The 20,756-nt window shown below is 39.9% G+C and overlaps 1 protein-coding gene across 1 annotated transcript; it reads right to left on the bottom strand.

Annotated features, from left to right (window-relative positions):
* Positions 1–1,085: 1,085 nt before the first annotated feature.
* Positions 1,086–2,924, bottom strand: LOC121806466 (gibberellin 2-beta-dioxygenase 1-like). The gene is made up of 3 exons (XM_042206515.1): positions 2,433–2,924; positions 2,023–2,356; positions 1,086–1,420 (listed from the first exon to the last, which is right to left on the bottom strand). Exons 1-3 carry the CDS (start codon positions 2,798–2,800, stop codon positions 1,172–1,174), a joined length of 951 nt encoding a protein of 316 aa, XP_042062449.1. The 5' UTR covers positions 2,801–2,924; the 3' UTR covers positions 1,086–1,171.
* Positions 2,925–20,756: the final 17,832 nt, after the last annotated feature.

Genomic DNA, 20,756 nt, shown 5'->3' with positions numbered 1-20,756 from the left:
CATTAAAACATTCAATTAAATTTATTTCCTCTATTTTAATACACTAAATAATTCTAAACATGTGTTATTCAAGAATGAGATCATTTGGATTAAGACAAATGGAATACTAGTATGTTTTTATGGTAAAAGCAGTTAGATACATAGGTTCGTAAATCAGACATGTAATAAGTTGATGTCTTGGATATAAAGTTTTGTAATCCGCGAGTTATATAGTCTCATCAATTGCAATAATTAAGTTTAGACAGTTTTTGTGTGGAGACAAAGCTGAAGTTATGTGCTACCTAGCTTACCACCCAACACATTAAAACGTATCAACGCGTAACTGCCTAACATTAAATGTGCCTAATTGAGAAAATCTTGATCATAATTATGTGATTCTGTCTACACAATTTAATGACACGAAATTGATCGTGATAGGGCATGGTAGAGGACCACGCCATTAACTTCTAAACATATTATCAACGAAATAGTGCTAATTAAACACATGCTGAGAAACGTCATGGTCACGAGTCATAATCTGATCTTATTATTTTTATACGTATTATTTTTTATATTGCGGTAGGTCTTGGTCAAATCAATTAATGTAGAGTTTTCACTTAGAATGTTGATTTAAGAGAAAAATAATGTATGTACTTATTTTATTTTATACTGATAGGACTTCGAAGTACACGTCAATTTTGGACCCTTGCCCACTAAGATGTAATTTGCCATTTCAATATCTATGAATTATATAGTCGCAAAAAGTGGTATGGACCATCGGAGACAGGGTTTATCTATTGATAGATATCTATTTAATCTCAATAATTCAAACATTACCACTAATAAACCTAGAATATCTAGATTTCCAAATGGAGATGTGGTTTTTCATTTGAGGTGAATACAAGCATATAGCTTTATATTGCAATTTAATGAAAATCTAGATTAAGTGTTGATTGGACCAACATGATATGACATTGTAACTATATTAGTCATGTAAGTTTTATTAGTTTTGTGAATAAATTGACCTAGAAAGTAGTACTACTAAAATATAAAGATTGAAATACACAAAATTTTGGAGTGAAGAGATGGCGTAGGAGATTCGATCATCACTAAAATTTGATTGGTATTTATTTGAAAAATGAAATGAACTACACTAAAAATGTTTGTGAATGAAAAGAAGGAAGGGGGAACATTATGAGGCTGCAATCTTCTCAAAAAGGCCCAACCTATTATCAGCCAGCCTCGAATTGTAAACAGATTTTTTGTATTCAAACCATGTAAACTCATTGTACAAGCTGTCTTCTCCTTCCATTAATGAAGGCAATGGAGCTATCTTTTCACTCAATGGTGGTCCTCCAAAATAAATCATTGAAATCCTCGGTCTCGGGCTGTTCGCAACTACCCGGTGTCGTACGCTCTTAAACCTCCCGTTGGTCATTACCTGTTTTCATATGGAGTAACAGACTAAATTTTATTTTATTTTTTCAAAAAAAAAGTGGTAACAAACTAGTAAATCAATTCTGTCATCAGAGCATATCCAATTTTGAAAATGGGTCAATAAGTTGATAGTGACTTGTACTGATTGAGGAATCTAAAACGATTTAAATATTGGGTATAGTGAATTTAATTATAAGAAAAAATAAAATTCGTGCGTGAAAATAGGAAGAATGCATTGTCTTAGCAAATCTAGTAAAGTTTCACATCTTGGCAACAACACATACAAAAATAGTATTAACTGCAGTAGTGTTATGGAATTTTACAAGGTCAGATGCGAACGCTAACGCAAAAAAAAATATCAAGTTCTGTTTTATAAATTTGGTTATGGGAACTTTCCTAGGAATTCACATAAATTAGTGAGAATTTATATATAAAAGTTGGAAGAATGAAAATTTATTAGGAGTAGTAGAGTTGGGGAGGAAGGGAGGATGATTAGTGAATAGTTAGTTAGGCGAAAACATGCAAGATAAGAGCAACAAAACACGTGGGAAATATTAATAAATTGAAAAAAAGGAAGAGGAATTGACGGCGCGAAAGTAGTTGTACCTGCAAGGAGTCACCCACATTAATGAAGAAGGAATGTTGATCTGGCGGGATGGAAATCCATTCCTTTTCCTTGACCCATATTTCGAGCCCCGTCGTGTTGTTCGATCTGAGCACCGATATTATCTGCGGATCCGTATGCTCCCCGAATCCGATCACATTCCCTCCCTCCGCCCTTCCCGGGTAGTGGTTCACCCGGAAAACAGAGTCGCTCTGCTCATCCATCAGCATCTTGCTCAGCGCATCCCGCGGCTGAATCCCCAGCCCCTCCGCCACCATCTCCAGTATCCGGCACGCCATTTTCTTCACCGCCCTTAAGTAGTCCTTCAAAACACAGCTGCACACACATACCGTATTTGTTTATTTATGTTTCCTGCCAAACCGCGTAAAGTAAAGGGGAGTTAAAAACTGACTGGAATCTGTCGGCGGCAGGCTCTCCGAAAATGGAGGCGAATTTGTGGTAGATTGAATCGGCGGCGTCGGTGGTGAGGAGGAGGTATTCGACCCACCCCAAATCTCCGTTGCATCCGATGTTTTTGTTGCCATAGCCCAAGGCCTTGAGTTTTTCGGATAAGGGGAGGGAGAAGAATTTGATGGCTTCGGATTCCAATTCGGCCATGAATTCGAAAGGGACGCCGTGGTTGATCACCTTGAAGAAGCCGACCTCCTCGCAGGCCTTGACGAGCTGCGATTGGGCGTCGGGCTTCGAGAGGTCGATCAGCGGAAAGGGGGAGAACTGCAATGAGAACTGTTCCATTGCCGGTTTGGAGAGAAACACCATGGGCTATTATTGGATATGTAGAGAGAGAGAGAGAAGAGTGTGTGTTGGTGGTTGTGGGATGAGCTGGAATATATATATAACAACATATGGGCTGGAGCCTGGAGAGCTGCCTCGCTATTTAAGGAGGGGACGATAACGATTTCGACCTTCTTCTACACACTTTCTGCAAAATACTCCATCCGCTTCTTTATAGTTCAGGCAAAACTTTTCATCATGAAGTTTAAGAAAAGAATGTTGAATATGTTAAATAAATAGATAATAAAGTAAAAAGTGAATAAAGTAGAGATAGAAAAAAATTACTATATACGGAAATGACTCAACTATGGGGAACTTCCTAAAATGAAAAAAATGACTCAACTATGGAGAAACGGAGGGAGTACGTTGTATTTACACTGCTTAAATTTTGAATTTTGAGAAGGTATGGTTAATTACTCTATATTACCCCAGCCTGGGGTTGGGAAAGCAATAATGATTTCAAGATTTATCCCAGGTTGATTGGACATGTACTAGGTAAGGATGTCCACTACATTTTCTAAAATAATACTCCCTCTGTCCCGTGTTACTTACACTATTTTCCTTTCTGGGCGTCCCAAGTTATTTGCACTCTTTCCATTTTTAGTAAAAATTATCACCTACAGCCGCAATTGTTGACTTTGCTATACACTCATTCCTTAATCTCCGTGCCGAAAAGCAAATGTGCGAGTAGCCCGGGACGGAGGGAGTAATTTTATGTTACCAAATTTTATACAATTAAAAACTAATTTATTTGAGAAAAAAATTATTTTATTTATGCATTTAATTAAAATATATGGACACATATATAGTACATGGAACGTGCATAATATTATAGTCATATATTAATAATTTGTGTATAAATTTTTTTCTTTTTTAGAACCATAAAATATAATTAATGCATACTTTAATTCAAATTTGAAAAATAAAAGAAAGACAATTTAAATATAAAAATAAAAAATTGAAAATAAGGCCGAAGACTAATAAAGTATTTTTAACTTATCCACTAACTACATTTATTATTTACTACATTATTAATATATCAAAATTACTAATATAATCTTATTTTGATAGTACAAAATTTGTTTGTTTATCATGACTCATTTCTAAATCTCCAAAATGTACTTACCATTTTCATTGGCTACGGAAATAGTAAAAATAAGGCGTTCACTGGATTTGGAGATTAGTTTTACTGAAATGTCATATCAATGTTTTCTTATGATTTTGGGAGCAGTACAATTTTTTTCTATATGATTAATTGGTGATTTTTATTGTTTTGCCATAGGCATTCTCTTTCTCATGACCGACACTGTTATTATTATATAAACTTGATTTATTTGCTGATATCGTAATACAAGACGAATATATATCGGTTTAGAGATTGATTTAATTATCACAGGAAGAAGTTGGAGTTCCTCCATATTCAGTCTAATATTAGTGTGTGTTTGTTTATACACGTGATGTCACTGCATGTACTATTGGATGACTATTATGTCATAATACAGGAATTAATCTATCGTTACAACCATAAAATTATGCACAACTATTATTTTAATAATGAGGCATTTCTTTGGTTGAAAACTAAAATTCAAACAGTACATTAATATATGGTTCTGTTACAGAGCTGAATCTCTCTCCAACAATACAGAAGCTTCATGTCTCTCTCCAGCATGGGCATGACGTGTTCATATACCTACATTTAGGACGACGTCGGATGAGCATTAATTATGGTATTAATAACAAAGTGAAATAATATCAACATTTTTTTATTCTTTATTTCTTTCGCAATAAAATGTAGTAGTTGTAGTTTACACATTGTTTTCCTCTTTATTGTTCGATACCGACACTAGGAGAATATCTAATTATTTCTAGATGCTTATTATGGTTTTGTTCTAATTAAATTTACTTATTGTTCATTTCAACAAATTTAAATTTCTAAATTACAATAAAATTCAATTTGGCCGGATGCACTATCAAAGTGTGTAGTACAATTTCAAAGTGGTATAATATAAAAATAAAATATTTACATTTGAGGATCTTTAATTATGGGTCGGCAAAATATATATACGTGATTGTCTAAATCTTATAGCCTAATATATTCTTTTAATTTTTTTTTATCTCGAACAAGGAATGTTACATTATACTTACGAGCCTATCAATTCAAATGATATGCATTGTTAGGTTCATGTACCATCGACGTAGCAATATGTGTAGAATAATTAATGATAATTGACCATGGATTAAAGAATATATATGCTAGTGAACATGATTGACATTGACACCATAACCCTTGTGTTAGAGAGGTCCACTTTCTCATCCCCCACCATCTTAGTCATTCACTTTCATAAATGTTTGTTTACTAAAATAAAATATCATAAATACTTTAATACTACTATATTGTACTTAGTATAATATACTAACAACATTTTGTATGTTAATACTTAATAATGTTATCTGCTCAAAATATTATCGGTAATAATATTCTTCTTAACGGATGCAGACATTTTCGAAACTAAATTTTATACTATATTAGCGACGTCAATGTAATGCTTAAATGTTATAGTTAGTACTATTTAAAAATTTATTGAAATAAATAGGGTTTATTAATCAGCTATTAGAATGTTTTTGCAGAAAGCATCAATTAAAATTGATTAAATCACAGGTCGAATTTAAGTTAAATAGATCATTATTTTGTGCATGCATTCCCGACATTTAAGTGCAGGCGAATATGATCATAAATAAAAATTGGTAAAACAAGTCAAATAAAACGTGTCTTTTCTAATTGAGTAAGATAATTTTTAAAGAGGAGTTATATGGTGTGGGCTTTGGGCCTTAGGCGTGTTTGGTTCATCAAAGAAACAATAAACCGCACAAGACATTACTCACCATCGACGTGTCTCGGATGCATCTTAGATTGAAATTATTTGCCATCAATATCGTGATTTGTCCTAAAAAAATAGATTAGTTTTATAAATTTAGATCGTCTTTTAAAATTACATTGAATTCAAATATAGGAAGTTTTTAACCAATTACACACTACTAAGTAATGTGGACACCACAATCCACAAACACTCATTTCACTATTTTTTAGAATTATTGTAATACTCCGGTTAATTATGTATTCTTTAACAAATGTATTAGTCTATAATTATGATATATAAATATACATATTTGAGAGGTGTGATCAATTGCTAACTCTTCTTAAATTGCTAACTTATTAACCCATCAACATAATATATTATAAATATCAATACGGCGATATTAATATGTCAACACAAATATCTTTTAGTATAAGAAGACTCTCTTTCCAATTTCTTTGAGCGATTTGTTTTGAAGTATACATTAATAAGCATCTGTCAAGATCTATAATTGATTTGATTAATATAATAAAAACTAAACTTAATTTAAATAAACAAGATTTTGGGTCTGGCCACATGACACATACGAGTACTCCATTACTTATACCATATGGATCTTGAGACATATATGCCGCCCTTAACTTTATAAACCACCTTAAGATAAACATAAAAATAAAATAAAATAAAAAACTTTATAAACCACCTTCTCCCCTCGAAATGTTTGACTAACTTTATACGGTATGGATTTTTAGACACCATATACAATACACGTTATATCCACTAATCCACACATATCCAACATTATTATACAGCCAATTAATAATATTAATGAACAACAAATTAATAGACAATATATATAAGGTCTGATATATAGAAAAAATGGGATATGTTATATTGCTAACTCATTTATAAATGGCTAACTAGAACTAAATGATACACGTATTAGATCATTAAATTAGGTATAAGATTATTTAGCCACGAATATCAATGCGGTGAACAAAAAATGTCAATTATGGGTATTATTGTCAATTAACAAAAAAAATAGTTATAACTAACTTTTGAAAAACATCTCTAAACTTTAAATGATTATAATTATCTCAATTTAAATTAATTTTTTACACAACATATATCAAATTAAAGATAATTTTATAAGGATTCCAACGAGATCTCAACATATGTTTCGATGTCAAAATTTGAAAAATAATTCATGAATTTTTGTATTTTTTGACAAGCAGATAATGTCAGCATAGCAATAATAATATGTCAATACAATACATATACAATGTCAATGCTAAATTGTGTTGACATATTCAAGGAATTGTATTGATATTTTTTATATACTATATTGAGTCATTGACAGTGTTTCTAAAACCCTAAATTTGGTGATTCTTCTTATCTTTTTAAATTTAAATAATAATAAAATGAAATCATACATGACAATTTATAGACCACTAGATCTGTACAAATCTTATGGTTTTAAATTAGTTGTAGTTAGCAATTAAAAGATGAGTTAGCAATTGATCACATCCTTAGAAACATATAACTGAATCATTATACATTAAAACATGGTGCATTAGAATAATGCACAACAAATTAAAGAAAGATACAGTTGAAGCATACGAACATGGCGATTTAGGGTACTAGTTCAAATTTAGCACGCGATACATGACCTGTTTGCAACAATGGGGACTAGGGTTTATCAACACAACCAGAATTTTAGATAAGATGGAAGAAGTTCAAATTTAGCATGCGATGCAACATTACCCATTACCAGATTTTTACCAGCATATAATTTTTGGTAGATTATATACTGTCGGTAAATCGGACAGTGGTTTTGGCATAGACGAACCACAGAATTTTCCCAAAGATCTGCCAGTGAATTCACCATCAGAATTTCTGCTGGTAATTCGTCGCTAATATCGTCAGATGTATTTCCAGCGTAAATCAACCTATTAAACACACATTTTTATTGCGTTTGGCACATAAAAATATTTTATTCGTCTATAAAAGATTATCTCATTTGTAGATGACACATGTTTTAAAACACAATTAATTAGTAAAGTAGAAGAGAAAAAGAAAAAAAACTAGTAAGAAAATTTAAATAAATTGAAATGATAGTAGTACTAATTTTGGTGGATGTAAAGAAAAAAGAAAAAAAAGAGAAACCATTTGTTGATGAACGAAGTATTAATTTATTGTTTTATGAAAATGAGAAACTTGCAAAATTATATGACATCAAGACCTAAATTTCCACTATAAGAGCATCCATAATGGGACGCCCGATGGCACGCCCGATGCGTGTCATCGTCCGCGGGCGCCATCGTCCGCCTCATTGTGGGTGCCCGCCATCGTCCGCTCCCTACGCCCACGCCCGATGCATCATCCGCGGTTGAAGCGTGGACGATGACCTATCGTCCGCGCCATTGTGGGCTCGGCAGACGATGGGCGCGGACGATGGGATATCGTACGTGCCATCGGGCGCCCCATTGCAGGATCGGCGGACGATGGTCGCGGACGATGTCACGCGTTTTTTAATTTTTGTATAAATACCCCTACCCCACCTTCATTTGTAACGTTTAATTTTTACGATTTCACTCTCGAAACTCACATTTTTATTATTTCGACGAAATGGATGCAAGTCCCAACAAAGTTGAGATGCCTACGTATCCTCAATGCTCAATTGCATTTTGGAATCATAGTCCACTTATCCTCAACGAAAGTGGAGAATAGAGAGTAGTGCGATTGTGTGAATATGATAACATGAACAACGTAAGTAAATTATGAGCGCAAATAACGTAAATAACTTGAGAAAATGAGGATGGAGAATAGAGAAATTGAGATTGATAAGAGAAATTCTTATTAACACAAGAATGAGGTGAGTAGAAATGAAGAGGAGGGGGTATTTATAGGGGAAAATTGTGATTAAATAAAAAACAAAAAAAATCAAATTTCAAAATTTTGAAAATCCGGCGGAACCGCCGGTTTTCTGTGTAAACCGCCGGTTTTTCGGTGGAAACTGCCGGTTTCGTCAACGGTTTTCTAACGAAAACCGGCGGTTTCTGAAAAGGCTAGGGGTAGGTCGGTTTTAGGCCTGAAAAGTTGTCGGGAACCGCCGAACCGCCGGTTCAGAACCGGCGGTTCCGGCTAAACCGGCGGTTTTGAACCGCCGGTTACGGTTCGTTCAAAAATGGAACCTGAACCGGCCCGATGGAACCGGCGGTTCCGGTCACGGTTCGAACCGCCGCCGACGGTTCCGGTTCCGGGCCGGTTCGGCCGGTTCGGTTTGGGGACCTCTAGGACCAGGTAAAGAGGCAAATCAACCTGTTCTCGTCGGAGTACGAGAAGTGCGCGAGGGCGCAGGGGAGCGGCGAGAGCTTGTGCGATGTGCGCTAAAGCGCTGTTGTCGTACCAGTTCCTGTACGGTGAATTCAAGCACGAGGTCATCTGGGCGCTCTTGAGGGACAAGTAGAAGTTCCTAGGTGAGATTCTGCACACCGGGGCGACAAAGAGGACGAAGACCACCGAAGCTGGTGGTTACACGAGCAGCGTAAGCGGAACTCGTCCGGTGGACCTCAACCGGACGTACGAGGACATTGAGAGTTCCGGCACACCGATGTCCTCCCTGCGTCCCATAGGCGTCAAGGCTGCGAAGGCCAAGGGGAAGGCGGCGGCGACATCATCCTCGACCGCCGCTGCGTCATCGTCGATCCCGGTCCCAATTTCGGGCCCGCTCACGACGGCCGCAGCGTATGAGTCGTTGGCAGCAGCCTCGATGGCGAAGACGTTGTTGCAGACGCACAAGGCCCTCAAGAAGTGTACGGACCCCGCCGAAGGCAAAATTCTCCAGGGGTTGATCGATGAGTTGCGCCGGAAGTTGGGAATTGCGTGGATTAGCCAACTTAAATCGTGTAACTTTTGTGTAATTATTAATGCAACATTCGCCGGTTTTTGATTACTCGTTGTGTTTTTAAATTATTTTACATTATATATTTGAAAACATTTAAATTAATTAACAGAACAATATTAAAACATATAGGGCGCGCCTTAGGGCGGCGCCCTATTGCAGGTGGGAGGGTAGTAGGATAAAACTGCTGACGTGGCGCGCTATAGGGCGCGCCTTAGGGTGCCCCATTGTGGATGCTCTAAATACCAACATCAACATGTATTCATGTAATAGCCGAGACGTAATTATCTCGAGATTTTTCGAAAAATAGTAAATATTGGAATTTTCTTTGTACAATTGATGAAGGAGTGATTTTATTTCTTGAATAAGAATTTTAAGTACAAATTTCAAATTTAATACAAAGCTAATGAAATTGCTAATTACAGAAATCCCGAACTAATTTACAACTCTTGACGACAAAGATAAAAGTCGAACTACGTTATTACAATATGAAAATGAAAGGAGGAAAACTAGCGTTGGGCCTCTCCGGCACGGACCGCGGCCCCATCACGACGGCCTGTTGGGCCGAGTCGACGAGACAAAAGCCGAGAAGGAGTCAGCCTCTTGTCCCTGCCAGAAACAACAAGATAAACAAGAAGATGCATAAGACACTAAAGTGGCTAGTTGGCAAAATAAGTAAGGATAAGGAACAAGCCTACTTTAAGCATTGGAGACCAAAACTTACCAAAAAAAAAAAAAGAAGGAAAAGCAAGAGGCTGCAATGTCTCCTGCACTCCACGGCTCACAGCAGCCCCAACCATGGACCTTTCGACCGTGCAAAGCCTGCTCCGTGTAGAGCAGCAGCTCTGCGGTTGTCACGTAACAACCCTACAATCCTTGTTGTTGCACCTGCTTTTCACCACACAAAGTTCAGGTTAAGGGATGCAGCTTCAAGGGAAAAAGGGAGTTCTGCAAGAAGGAAACAAAATGGTATAACAACCACATTTAATCCCACGAGTACACCCCTGCATGATTGCAGAGAAAACAGCCAAAACACAACCAAGCAAGGACTCCCTCGCTGCACAACACATCAGCCTTAACAGGCTTTCAGTTAGACAAATGGGCATAAATAATCCCAGCTTCACTCTCCCTCAACACCACAAGCAATACCACACCACAACACCACTACTCAATAGCAGAGGAGCAAGCTAAAGGGAGGGAGAGCCGAAGCAGAGACAAGAACCGAAACACTGCAGTAGAGGTAAACTCCACAACACCCTTTATGCATCACGTTTAGGCGAACACAGTAGATAGCCAAGTTTAGGAATTTAGGGACAGAAGCTCAAGGACATAGGAAACTAAATTTTTCCACGAAGCCTTAGCATACACACTGCTGTAATCGAGCTCAATCACCAAAAATCCCAATACCACATAGCTACTGCCTTCAAGTAGAACATCACAAATCTGAATGAATAAAAGGGGAAGGGGAGTGAGACTTAGCTTGACCGTGGGGAGCCGACGACGACGCGGGAGCAGAGGCACGAGGTAGCAGTGGCGTGTCTCGGAGCTTGCCCGATTTCGGCAGTAACCGAGGCGGCGCGAGGCAGCTACGGGCCGCGGCTGAGAAAGAGAAGGAGGCGACGCCTCCTCTCCACCGCCGACTTCGCCGAAAGGGGGAAACACTCGCCGGAGGGCGTTCGGTGGAGGGAGCAAGCGCGAGCTCCGGTTCGTGTTGTGGCTACTTCGCGACGGAGACAGCAGCCTGGAGTAGGCGACGGCGGACACCTCCGGGAGACGCGATGAGAGCGGCGGCTCCATGAATTCGTCGATGGCGGAGAGAACTAGGGTTCCCGTTTCCAGCTTCTTCTTCCTTGTTTGTGAATTAAGGATTTCTTTTGGAGAATTTTGGGGGAAGAAGAAGAAGGAGATTAGGGATTAGAATTGAGAATGAAATGAGAAAGGGGAAGGGGGTGGGGGCCGACGGATGGAAAGGAGTACCTCTCCTTGGGCCATTTCCACTATTCCTCTTATTGGGCTTCTAATTAATTAATTGGAAATGGGCCTCCTCTTTAGTTTTAGTTTGGGCTTGATTGTTTAATAGAAAAGAAGATAAGGAAAATGCATTTTGGGCCGAGATTAAATGAGCGGGCCGAAAGTTAAGGCTGGGCCAGAATAATTAGTTCCAACCGAGCCCGAGAATTTAATTACTTGGACCCGGATTCTTTTGTTGAAATCTTTAGTTAATTCCAAGAATTTATGGTATTAAATTCCTAAGCTACGGAAGAAAATGAAAAGAATGTTCGCCGTGATAAAATAAAAGCCAATAAATAAATAAGCGAACTCTTAGCCCGGAAAGTATTTTAAGATATTTAAATTAATGCGGGAAATAGTTTTCGGCCAGTTTCCGAATAAATTAAATCGCAGATTTAATTAAGAATTAAGATTTCCTAATTTTAGAAGAAAGGAAATAAAATAATAAAGGAGCACGCTTAGGCATGCATACATGCAAGATAAACAATTATATTTTTTTAAAGCCTAATTTAAGTATATTAAATTTTGTAAAGGAACGTCGTCGCTCGACGAGTAATCTCAGGACAGGAAAGCACCGTTTTGCAAGAATTTAAGCAATTAAGGTGGGCTTTCTCTTCTTTCTTTTAAAGTGTATTTATATGAAAACATGATTATTTGAATGAGTTGTCATGCCATGTTTTGTTTTGTGATTGCCTATCTGTTAAATCGAATTCGGGTCCCAGTAGGGCAGTGAGCCAGCGCCAAGTCGACCTCAAATCCTACTCGGACTAGTGTACACATAGGGACCGTGAGCTAGCGCAAGGTTGGCCGGTCTAGGGGTCGTGAGCTAGCGCCAGGTTGGCCGACCCAGTGATCGTGGAATGTGGCCACATTCCCGATTCACACAGCTTGACATGGCATATCATCAGAAGTTTAAATGACTGCAGTCTATTTTCAGAAAGAAATAACAGATTTTAGTGACCGGGATAGATTTTCAGTAAAACCCCGCGTTCACTCAGCTTGGCTGACAACTAAAAGAAAATATTTTCGGCATGAGCCCACTGAGTGCATCAAGTACTCAGCCCTGCATTTTGTTTTCCTTAATGTGCAGGTTGATTGTTGTCAAAGCCGAGGAGGTGTTGGGACAGAAGACCAAATAAGTAGGAAGGTAGCGGGTGTAGTGTGTCTTCATACATACTACATCTGTCTTGGTACTCTTCCGTTGCGCAAATTCAGAACATTCATTTAACAAAGACAATTTCTCATAACTACTCTGATTCAGCATGATTTGTACCCTCAACACACTTCAGATAATGTTTCTTTTGATTTAAGCATCTTATGATGAGTTGAGACAGTTTCAGTATGTTTTAGTCGCGGTAAAGCTACACTTTCTTTGACTAGGGAGATGTGGTCGTGACAGAGTGGTATCAGAGCAATTTTCTTTCGCTCTGACCCAAGAACCTTCTTTCTAAGCCTCAGTCCAGAAAAGATAGTACTAGGCTTGAAGATGAACAGAATGTTAAGTACAAGATCCCAACACCTCAGCTCGACACGATCAACTGCACCAGAAACAGGGGTCGACGCCCGCTCGTCCAGAAAAGAGAATTTTAAAAAAGAAAATATTTTTCCATTTTGAGAAGGAAAATGAAATTTTCTAAGTTTTCAGAAAAAGAAAAAAAAAAAAAAAATTTCATAGCCCTAAATGGGAACGAAAATGTTTATTTGAAAAGTTTGCAAGACGCAACGTGCTAGCTGATACTTTGCATGAGATATGCTTAATGTATCTGTGATTTATGTTTAAAGAGCTTGACATGAATGTATAGATGTCATGGGGACTATGTATGTGAACCTAGAGTGCTTTAGAAAAGTACCTTAGGTGAGACTTTCAGGATCAAGTACTAGCAGAATAAGAATTTGTTACCGCCTTCCAGGGCGACGAGACCAACTAAAACCCATCAGTTTGGGCAAGCTTCAAATTCCAAGGAATTATGAGAAAGAAAAGACGAGCCAAAAAGTACTATTGTACTACTTATAGACAGCAATTAAAGGAAGTCCATTCTTTTAAACACACAGATAGTATACATATATATATGTATACTAGACGATGAACCAAGAAGTTCCCAATGTCTTTACAAAGACCAAGTTATAATGAAAATAGTTTACTTTCAAGCCTGTTCGGGAGATGCATCCCTACACGGAAAGAGATCGTACCCGCGATCTAGTAAAGTGATCTAATGTGGCGTAACAAGCCCAAGTGGCTACGTGATCCAGAAGCGATACTTATAGCGTGCTACGAAGCACGATGGAGAATGTAATGTTTTACCAGAATCAGCGTTCTAAGTTATCGAGAACGATATGAAAGTATGACCTTCAGCTGCAGTTATCAGTTTAACAGCACGAGGAACCCCATCTTGGAATGTATGGTTTCCCAGAACGCGTTTATCATGTGCGAGCTCCACAAGAAAAACAAGGGAGTGTCACATAACTAGAACCGATGATTATAATCAATAGTACTTACTTGGATTCCAATGAAATCCCTTCTAAGAGTCCTTCCAAGGACGATACCCTCGTCCATTTAGACTCTAGTTTTGACTCGCAAGTACCATGTCAGTGTTCCTTTTTCTGTGCGAGGTTTGACTCATTTCCAGCTTATGGACTGCAGTCCTTTTGACTCATCGTACATAAAGAGTAAAGTTTTGACTGTTTAAGCTCCAGTCGTAAACCCTAAATTCTACAGTTGTTCATATCTATGATCTTCGGATTGAGCGTATTCCTCAGACATTCTTTGAACCTCCGGGACAACGATGTCCTGTCGGCTATTAAGACCTTTGATTGACTCACGTTCTGCAAGTAGTACGCCAATTTCATTCTCTTCAGGAAAGCGGTGACTCAGTTTCAGTTCCCAAATTTGGGATACTCTTATGTTCCAAGCATCGTTATTTGTTGTTGCCTCCTTTGAGCCACAATATTGGAGATTTATATCTCGATTTCTTGGACCTATGCAATGAAATTTCATTCTTACGATGCTTACGTTGTGATCCCCAGAGTGATCAAGACAGTTAAACATTTTCCTCAGGGAATTTCATGTGGTGCTGGATCTTTTGTTTACCTCCCTATTTTGAAATCCTACAAAGGTGAAATTTTTTGACCTCGATTCCAGTACATGTATTATTCCTAGTCTCGGAATTTTCTGCAGCTCGAAGTTAAGGCAAGCATATTGCACATTTCCCTAACGAGCTTGCCCTAGCTGATTTTTCTGAATAGTTCATTTCAGTGCGTTGCCTTAATGAACCTATGAAATCATTGATGTGATTTTGTTATTCCATATCAAGATGCCTTTGAAACATGATCAATGTTCCTTCATTGCAATCGCCTACGTTTATAAATTTTCGTGGTTGATCATCTTAGGCGATGACATGTTTGAACCACTGTCCTTGATGCTCAGATCCTTTCAGTTTAATTGGACAACTGTATTGTCCTATTTTGCAGCTTACTATGGGAATTTACAGTTAATTCATTTCCATCCAGTTTTCATGACCCATCTCATGATTATTTCTAGCTCCCACCAGGGGTGAGCCTCAGCTTCTATGAGTTTACCTGGAAACCAGTTGAGCTACGTAGTTCTTTGAATGAACTCAGTACTTACCTTCAAGGTCGATTATCGACGAAAATTCATAAAAGTTGAACAAGGGATGTTATTCTTGTCCAGTTGGGTATTCAGGAGCCCTTCAGATTTTCAGTCATACTCTCTTGTGTGAATAATAATCCAAGTTAAGACTATTAGATTAATCATTGAGTTATTGATACGAGGCTAGCAGAAAAAGGCATGGTCTCAGTTTCTTTCAGATACGCATAATAAATACGTCCCCATGGAGACACGTGCAGGAAATGATGCACCAACCAGAAGCGTCGCATAACCGACAGCAAAGCGTTAAATACTTCGAATCTACGTACCGCTTGTGACCAGCAGGTGGAAGATCGAATATTTTGTTGTATAGAGAAGCAACTAGCCTTGAGTAGAGAAATATCAAGGAATATTTGAGGATTAAATGATGTCCGAAGACGTAAAAGACCTATATGGTAGTTTGAACGATCAAAATGCTTACTCCGAGTAAGATAAGTAAGCCACAAGAACAAAGACTCAATCATGGGCATGTAATGAAAGCCATGGAGAAAGTACGAGTGTATTCGTAGTTTATGTTTGACGGAACAAATCCCATCAGCAAAAGGGATTCGTCTGAGAGGTGGCCAGGAAAGGCTAAAGCTGGAGAGACATTCAGGGAGAGGAACGCGTGATAGCACAGCTACCCTCACCATCACTACTATGAAGGGAAAATCGAAATTTTTCCTTAAAGAGTTATCGCAAGAGAACGGGTTTAGAGCCCTATAATATAGAGCAAGGACAAACGTTGACAACAAAACGCGACGAAGTATTCTACGATATGCCACATCCCAGATTAAGCGGCTCAGAAAGGAGCTGTCGATAGAGTTTTGTGTTAATCTAGACACGAGATCTGGATCACTTTGGAAAGTCATGCTAGATTATTTCGCCACGAATCGCTCAGTCGAACCAAAAGAGCATGGAGACAGTAGCGTTGGGAGAAAGAAGCCAACACATCCACATGCACAGATCCAGTATTCAAGGTTTAACGCGAGTAGAATAAAGTCTATGCTAAATCATGACAAAGAATCGCGGTGAACACAAAAGCATCTTGAAACGATGAAAGTAGACTACCTCAACTAAGCGAGAGGTTACGAGGTCATTAGGCTAGCTCAATGACTACGATTACGATCGATACAAGCATTTGAGAACTTAGTATCTGACGATGAAATCTAAAACGAGGAATGGCTTCAACCGCCAGACGAAATGGAACGTCTAATGGATGACTTGAATCAGTCATATTATCTCAGTCACCAGATAGAAGGGCGCTTAAGGAACAACAGAACTTAAGATCTAGATACAAGAACTACTAGATCCGCATTTTTAGACTCAGTGTGTGACCATGTGGTACACCAGAATTCTTCATGAAGAAGGATAGAACGTTGAGAGTTGAGAAAGTTAACACTCAAGAACAAGTATCCTTTACCGAGAATCGACGATCTTTTCGATCAGCTGCAAGGAGCTAGAGTCTTCTCGAAGAACGAGAAGGAACACGAGGAACATTTGAGGGCCACTTTAGAAACGTCAAGAGCCGAGAAACTCTATGTTAAGTTCAGCAAGTGTGAGTTCTGGCTTAATGAAGTGAACTTCCTTGGACACATAGTGACAGCAGAAGGGATCCGAGTAGACCCCGCTAAGGTTGAGGCCGTGCAACGTTGGCAGTCACCAGCGACGCCCAATGAAATTCGAAGTTTCCTAGGTCTGGCAGGATACTATCGAAGATTCATTGAGGGGTTTTCTAAAATAGCGAGGCCGATGACTCAACAGCTCAAGAAAGGAGTTAAAGTCAATTGGACCCCAGAATGTGAAGCAAGTTTCCAGTTGCTAAAGAAAAAGTTGACCACAGCGCCAGTTTTAGTTATGCCAGAAGCGGGAGTCGACTATGTGGTGTATACAGATGCATCGAAGGTCGGACTCGGGTGCGTGCTGATGCAGAAGGGTAAGGTGATAGCGTACGCATCACGCCAATTGAGGCCGCACGAGTTGAACTATCCGACGCACGACCTGGAATTAGCAGCAGTGGTCCACGCGTTGAAGATTTGGAGACATCACCTCAATGGAGTTCGATGTGAGATCTTCACAGATCATAAGAGTCTCAAATACTTTTTCGAGCAGAAGGATCTGAATATGAGACAGCGCAGATGGCTGGAACTAGTCAAAGACTACGACTGTGGTATAAACTACCACCCAGGAAAAGCCAATGTGGTAGCGGATGCCTTGAGCAGAAAGACTGCGCCTCAAGTGGCTGCTTTCCTCACACAAGAGGAAGAGCTTATCCGGGAATTCGCCAAGATGCGACTGGAAATAGTAAGAGCCCCGGAGACAGTGGACAGCAGAATTTCCACCTTGGTCATAGAACCAGATTTAAGAGCCAGAATCGTTGAAGCCCAGAGAGACGATGACGCTCTAGAAAAGATCCGTCTCAGAGTAAGGACGGGAAAAGGAGAATACTACCGCGAAGAGGCGGATAATGCTCTCACTTTCAAAGGGAGATTATGCGTACCCAATGAGGAGACACTCAGAAATGAGATCATGAGTGAAGCTCATGAGACACCCTATACTGCCCATCCTGGAAGTACGAAGATGTATCAGGACTTGAAGAAGCAATTTTGGTGGGATGGCATGAAGAGAAGCATAGCGTCGTTTGTGGAACGATGTCTGGCCTGCCAGCAAGTGAAGGCGTTACATCAACGACCCTACGGACCTCTCGAGATTCCAGAATGGAAATGGGAGCACATAGCAATGGATTTTGTGACAGGATTGCCAAAATCACAGCGAGGAAACACAGCCATCTGGGTAGTTATCGATCGCCTCACCAAAAGTGCTCACTTCATACCAATTCGTATCACACACGGTTCGGACAAGTTAGCACAGATTTACGTGCGAGAGATCGTACGCTTACATGGTGTCCCAGTAACGATCACCTCAGATCGAGATTCAAAATTTACTTCTAGATTTTGGATAAGCCTACAGCGAGAGTTAGGCACTCAGCTAAATTTCAGCACAGCGTTCCATCCACAGACGGACGGACAGTCCGAAAGGACGATCCAGACATTGGAAGATATGTTAAGAGCTGTAGTGCTCGACCGTGGAGTAAGCTGGGAGCCAGTACTTCCACTTATAGAGTTCGCCTACAACGACAGTTACCAGGAAATTTTTGATATGGCCCCATATGAGGCACGCTATGGGAAAAAGTGTAGATCACCACTTTACTGGGATGAAGTTGGTGAGAGAAGGATACTCGGACCAGACTCGGTGGAGGAAATGATAGGAATTGTCCGACAGATCCGAGGGAGAATCAAAGAAGCTCAAGATAGACAGAAATCCTATGCAGATGCTCGCAGAACGGATTTACAGTTCAAAGCAGGAGACATAGTCTTTCTGAAAGTATCCCCATCGAAAGGGATAACCAGACTTAGCGTCAAGGGCAAGCTAAAACCGCGTATTATCGGACCTTACGAGATCCTAGAAACAGTCGGCCATGTGGCGTATTGATTAGCGCTCCTGCCAAGCTTCGGGAATGTTCACAATGTATTTCATGTATCACAGTTGAGAAAGTACGTGTTTGACCCCAAACACATAGTACACCAAGAAGAGATGGTGATAGAACCAGATTTGAGCTATGAAGAAAAGCCAGAAGCAATTCTGGACAGAAAAGTTAAAGAATTGAGAAATAAAAATATTGTAACAGTGAAAGTCCTTTGGAAGCACCACGGCCGCGAGGAAGCGACGTGGGAACTCGAGGATCAGATGAAGGAGAAGCACCCACAGCTTTTTGCCTAGCCGAGACAAAATTTCGGGACGAAATTTTTGTTAAGGAGGGTAGAATGTAATAGCCGAGACGTAATTATCTCGAGATTTTTCGAAAAATAGTAAATATTGGAATTTTCTTTGTACAATTGATGAAGGAGTGATTTTATTTCTTGAATAAGAATTTTAAGTACAAATTTCAAATTTAATACAAAGCTAATGAAATTGCTAATTACAGAAATCCCGAACTAATTTACAACTCTTGACGACAAAGATAAAAGTCGAACTACGTTATTACAATATGAAAATGAAAGGAGGAAAACTAGCGTTGGGCCTCTCCGGCACGGACCGCGGCCCCATCACGACGGCCTGTTGGGCCGAGTCGACGAGACAAAAGCCGAGAAGGAGTCAGTCTCTTGTCCCTGCCAGAAACAACAAGATAAACAAGAAGATGCATAAGACACTAAAGTGGCTAGTTGGCAAAATAAGTAAGGATAAGGAACAAGCCTACTTTAAGCATTGGAGACCAAAACTTACCAAAAAAAAAAAAGAAAGAAAAGCAAGAGGCTGCAATGTCTCCTGCACTCCACGGCTCACAGCAGCCCCAACCATGGACCTTTCGACCGTGCAAAGCCTGCTCCGTGTAGAGCAGCAGCTCTGCGGTTGTCACGTAACAACCCTACAATCCTTGTTGTTGCACCTGCTTTTCACCACACAAAGTTCAGGTTAAGGGATGCAGCTTCAAGGGAAAAAGGGAGTTCTGCAAGAAGGAAACAAAATGGTATAACAACCACATTTAATCCCACGAGTACACCCCTGCATGATTGCAGAGAAAACAGCCAAAACACAACCAAGCAAGGACTCCCTCGCTGCACAACACATCAGCCTTAACAGGCTTTCAGTTAGACAAATGGGCATAAATAATCCCAGCTTCACTCTCCCTCAACACCACAAGCAATACCACACCACAACACCACTACTCAATAGCAGAGGAGCAAGCTAAAGGGAGGGAGAGCCGAAGCAGAGACAAGAACCGAAACACTGCAGTAGAGGTAAACTCCACAACACCCTTTATGCATCACGTTTAGGCGAACACAGTAGATAGCCAAGTTTAGGAATTTAGGGACAGAAGCTCAAGGACATAGGAAACTAAACTTTTCCACGAAGCCTTAGCATACACACTGCTGTAATCGAGCTCAATCACCAAAAATCCCAATACCACATAGCTACTGCCTTCAAGTAGAACATCACAAATCTGAATGAATAAAAGGGGAAGGGGAGTGAGACTTAGCTTGACCGTGGGGAGCCGACGACGACGCGGGAGCAGAGGCACGAGGTAGCAGTGGCGTGTCTCGGAGCTTGCCCGATTTCGGCAGTAACCGAGGCGGCGCGAGGCAGCTACGGGCCGCGGCTGAGAAAGAGAAGGAGGCGACGCCTCCTCTCCACCGCCGACTTCGCCGAAAGGGGGAAACACTCGCCGGAGGGCGTTCGGTGGAGGGAGCAAGCGCGAGCTCCGGTTCGTGTTGTGGCTACTTCGCGACGGAGACAGCAGCCTGGAGTAGGCGACGGCGGACACCTCCGGGAGACGCGATGAGAGCGGCGGCTCCATGAATTCGTCGATGGCGGAGAGAACTAGGGTTCCCGTTTCCAGCTTCTTCTTCCTTGTTTGTGAATTAAGGATTTCTTTTGGAGAATTTTGGGGGAAGAAGAAGAAGGAGATTAGGGATTAGAATTGAGAATGAAATGAGAAAGGGGAAGGGGGTGGGGGCCGACGGATGGAAA

This window comes from Salvia splendens, chromosome 6 (genome assembly GCF_004379255.2).
Source record: "Salvia splendens isolate huo1 chromosome 6, SspV2, whole genome shotgun sequence".
Classification (NCBI taxonomy): Eukaryota; Viridiplantae; Streptophyta; class Magnoliopsida; order Lamiales; family Lamiaceae; genus Salvia; species Salvia splendens.
Note: the sequence above shows the minus strand (reverse complement) of the source record. Positions and strands in the feature narration are given on the sequence as shown.

What these genes read in the sequence shown, in the direction of transcription:
- LOC121806466 (XM_042206515.1), bottom strand. Translation starts at nt 2,800, where the DNA reads ATGGTGTTTCTCTCCAAACCGGCAATGGAACAGTTCTCATTGCAGTTC. An exon ending in CCTGCCGCCGACAGATTCCA is followed by an intron (nt 2,357 to 2,432) that starts GTCAGTTTTTAA and finishes ATGTGTGTGCAG; the next exon opens with CTGTGTTTTGAAGGACTACT. An exon ending in ATGTGGGTGACTCCTTGCAG is followed by an intron (nt 1,421 to 2,022) that starts GTACAACTACTT and finishes ATATGAAAACAG; the next exon opens with GTAATGACCAACGGGAGGTT.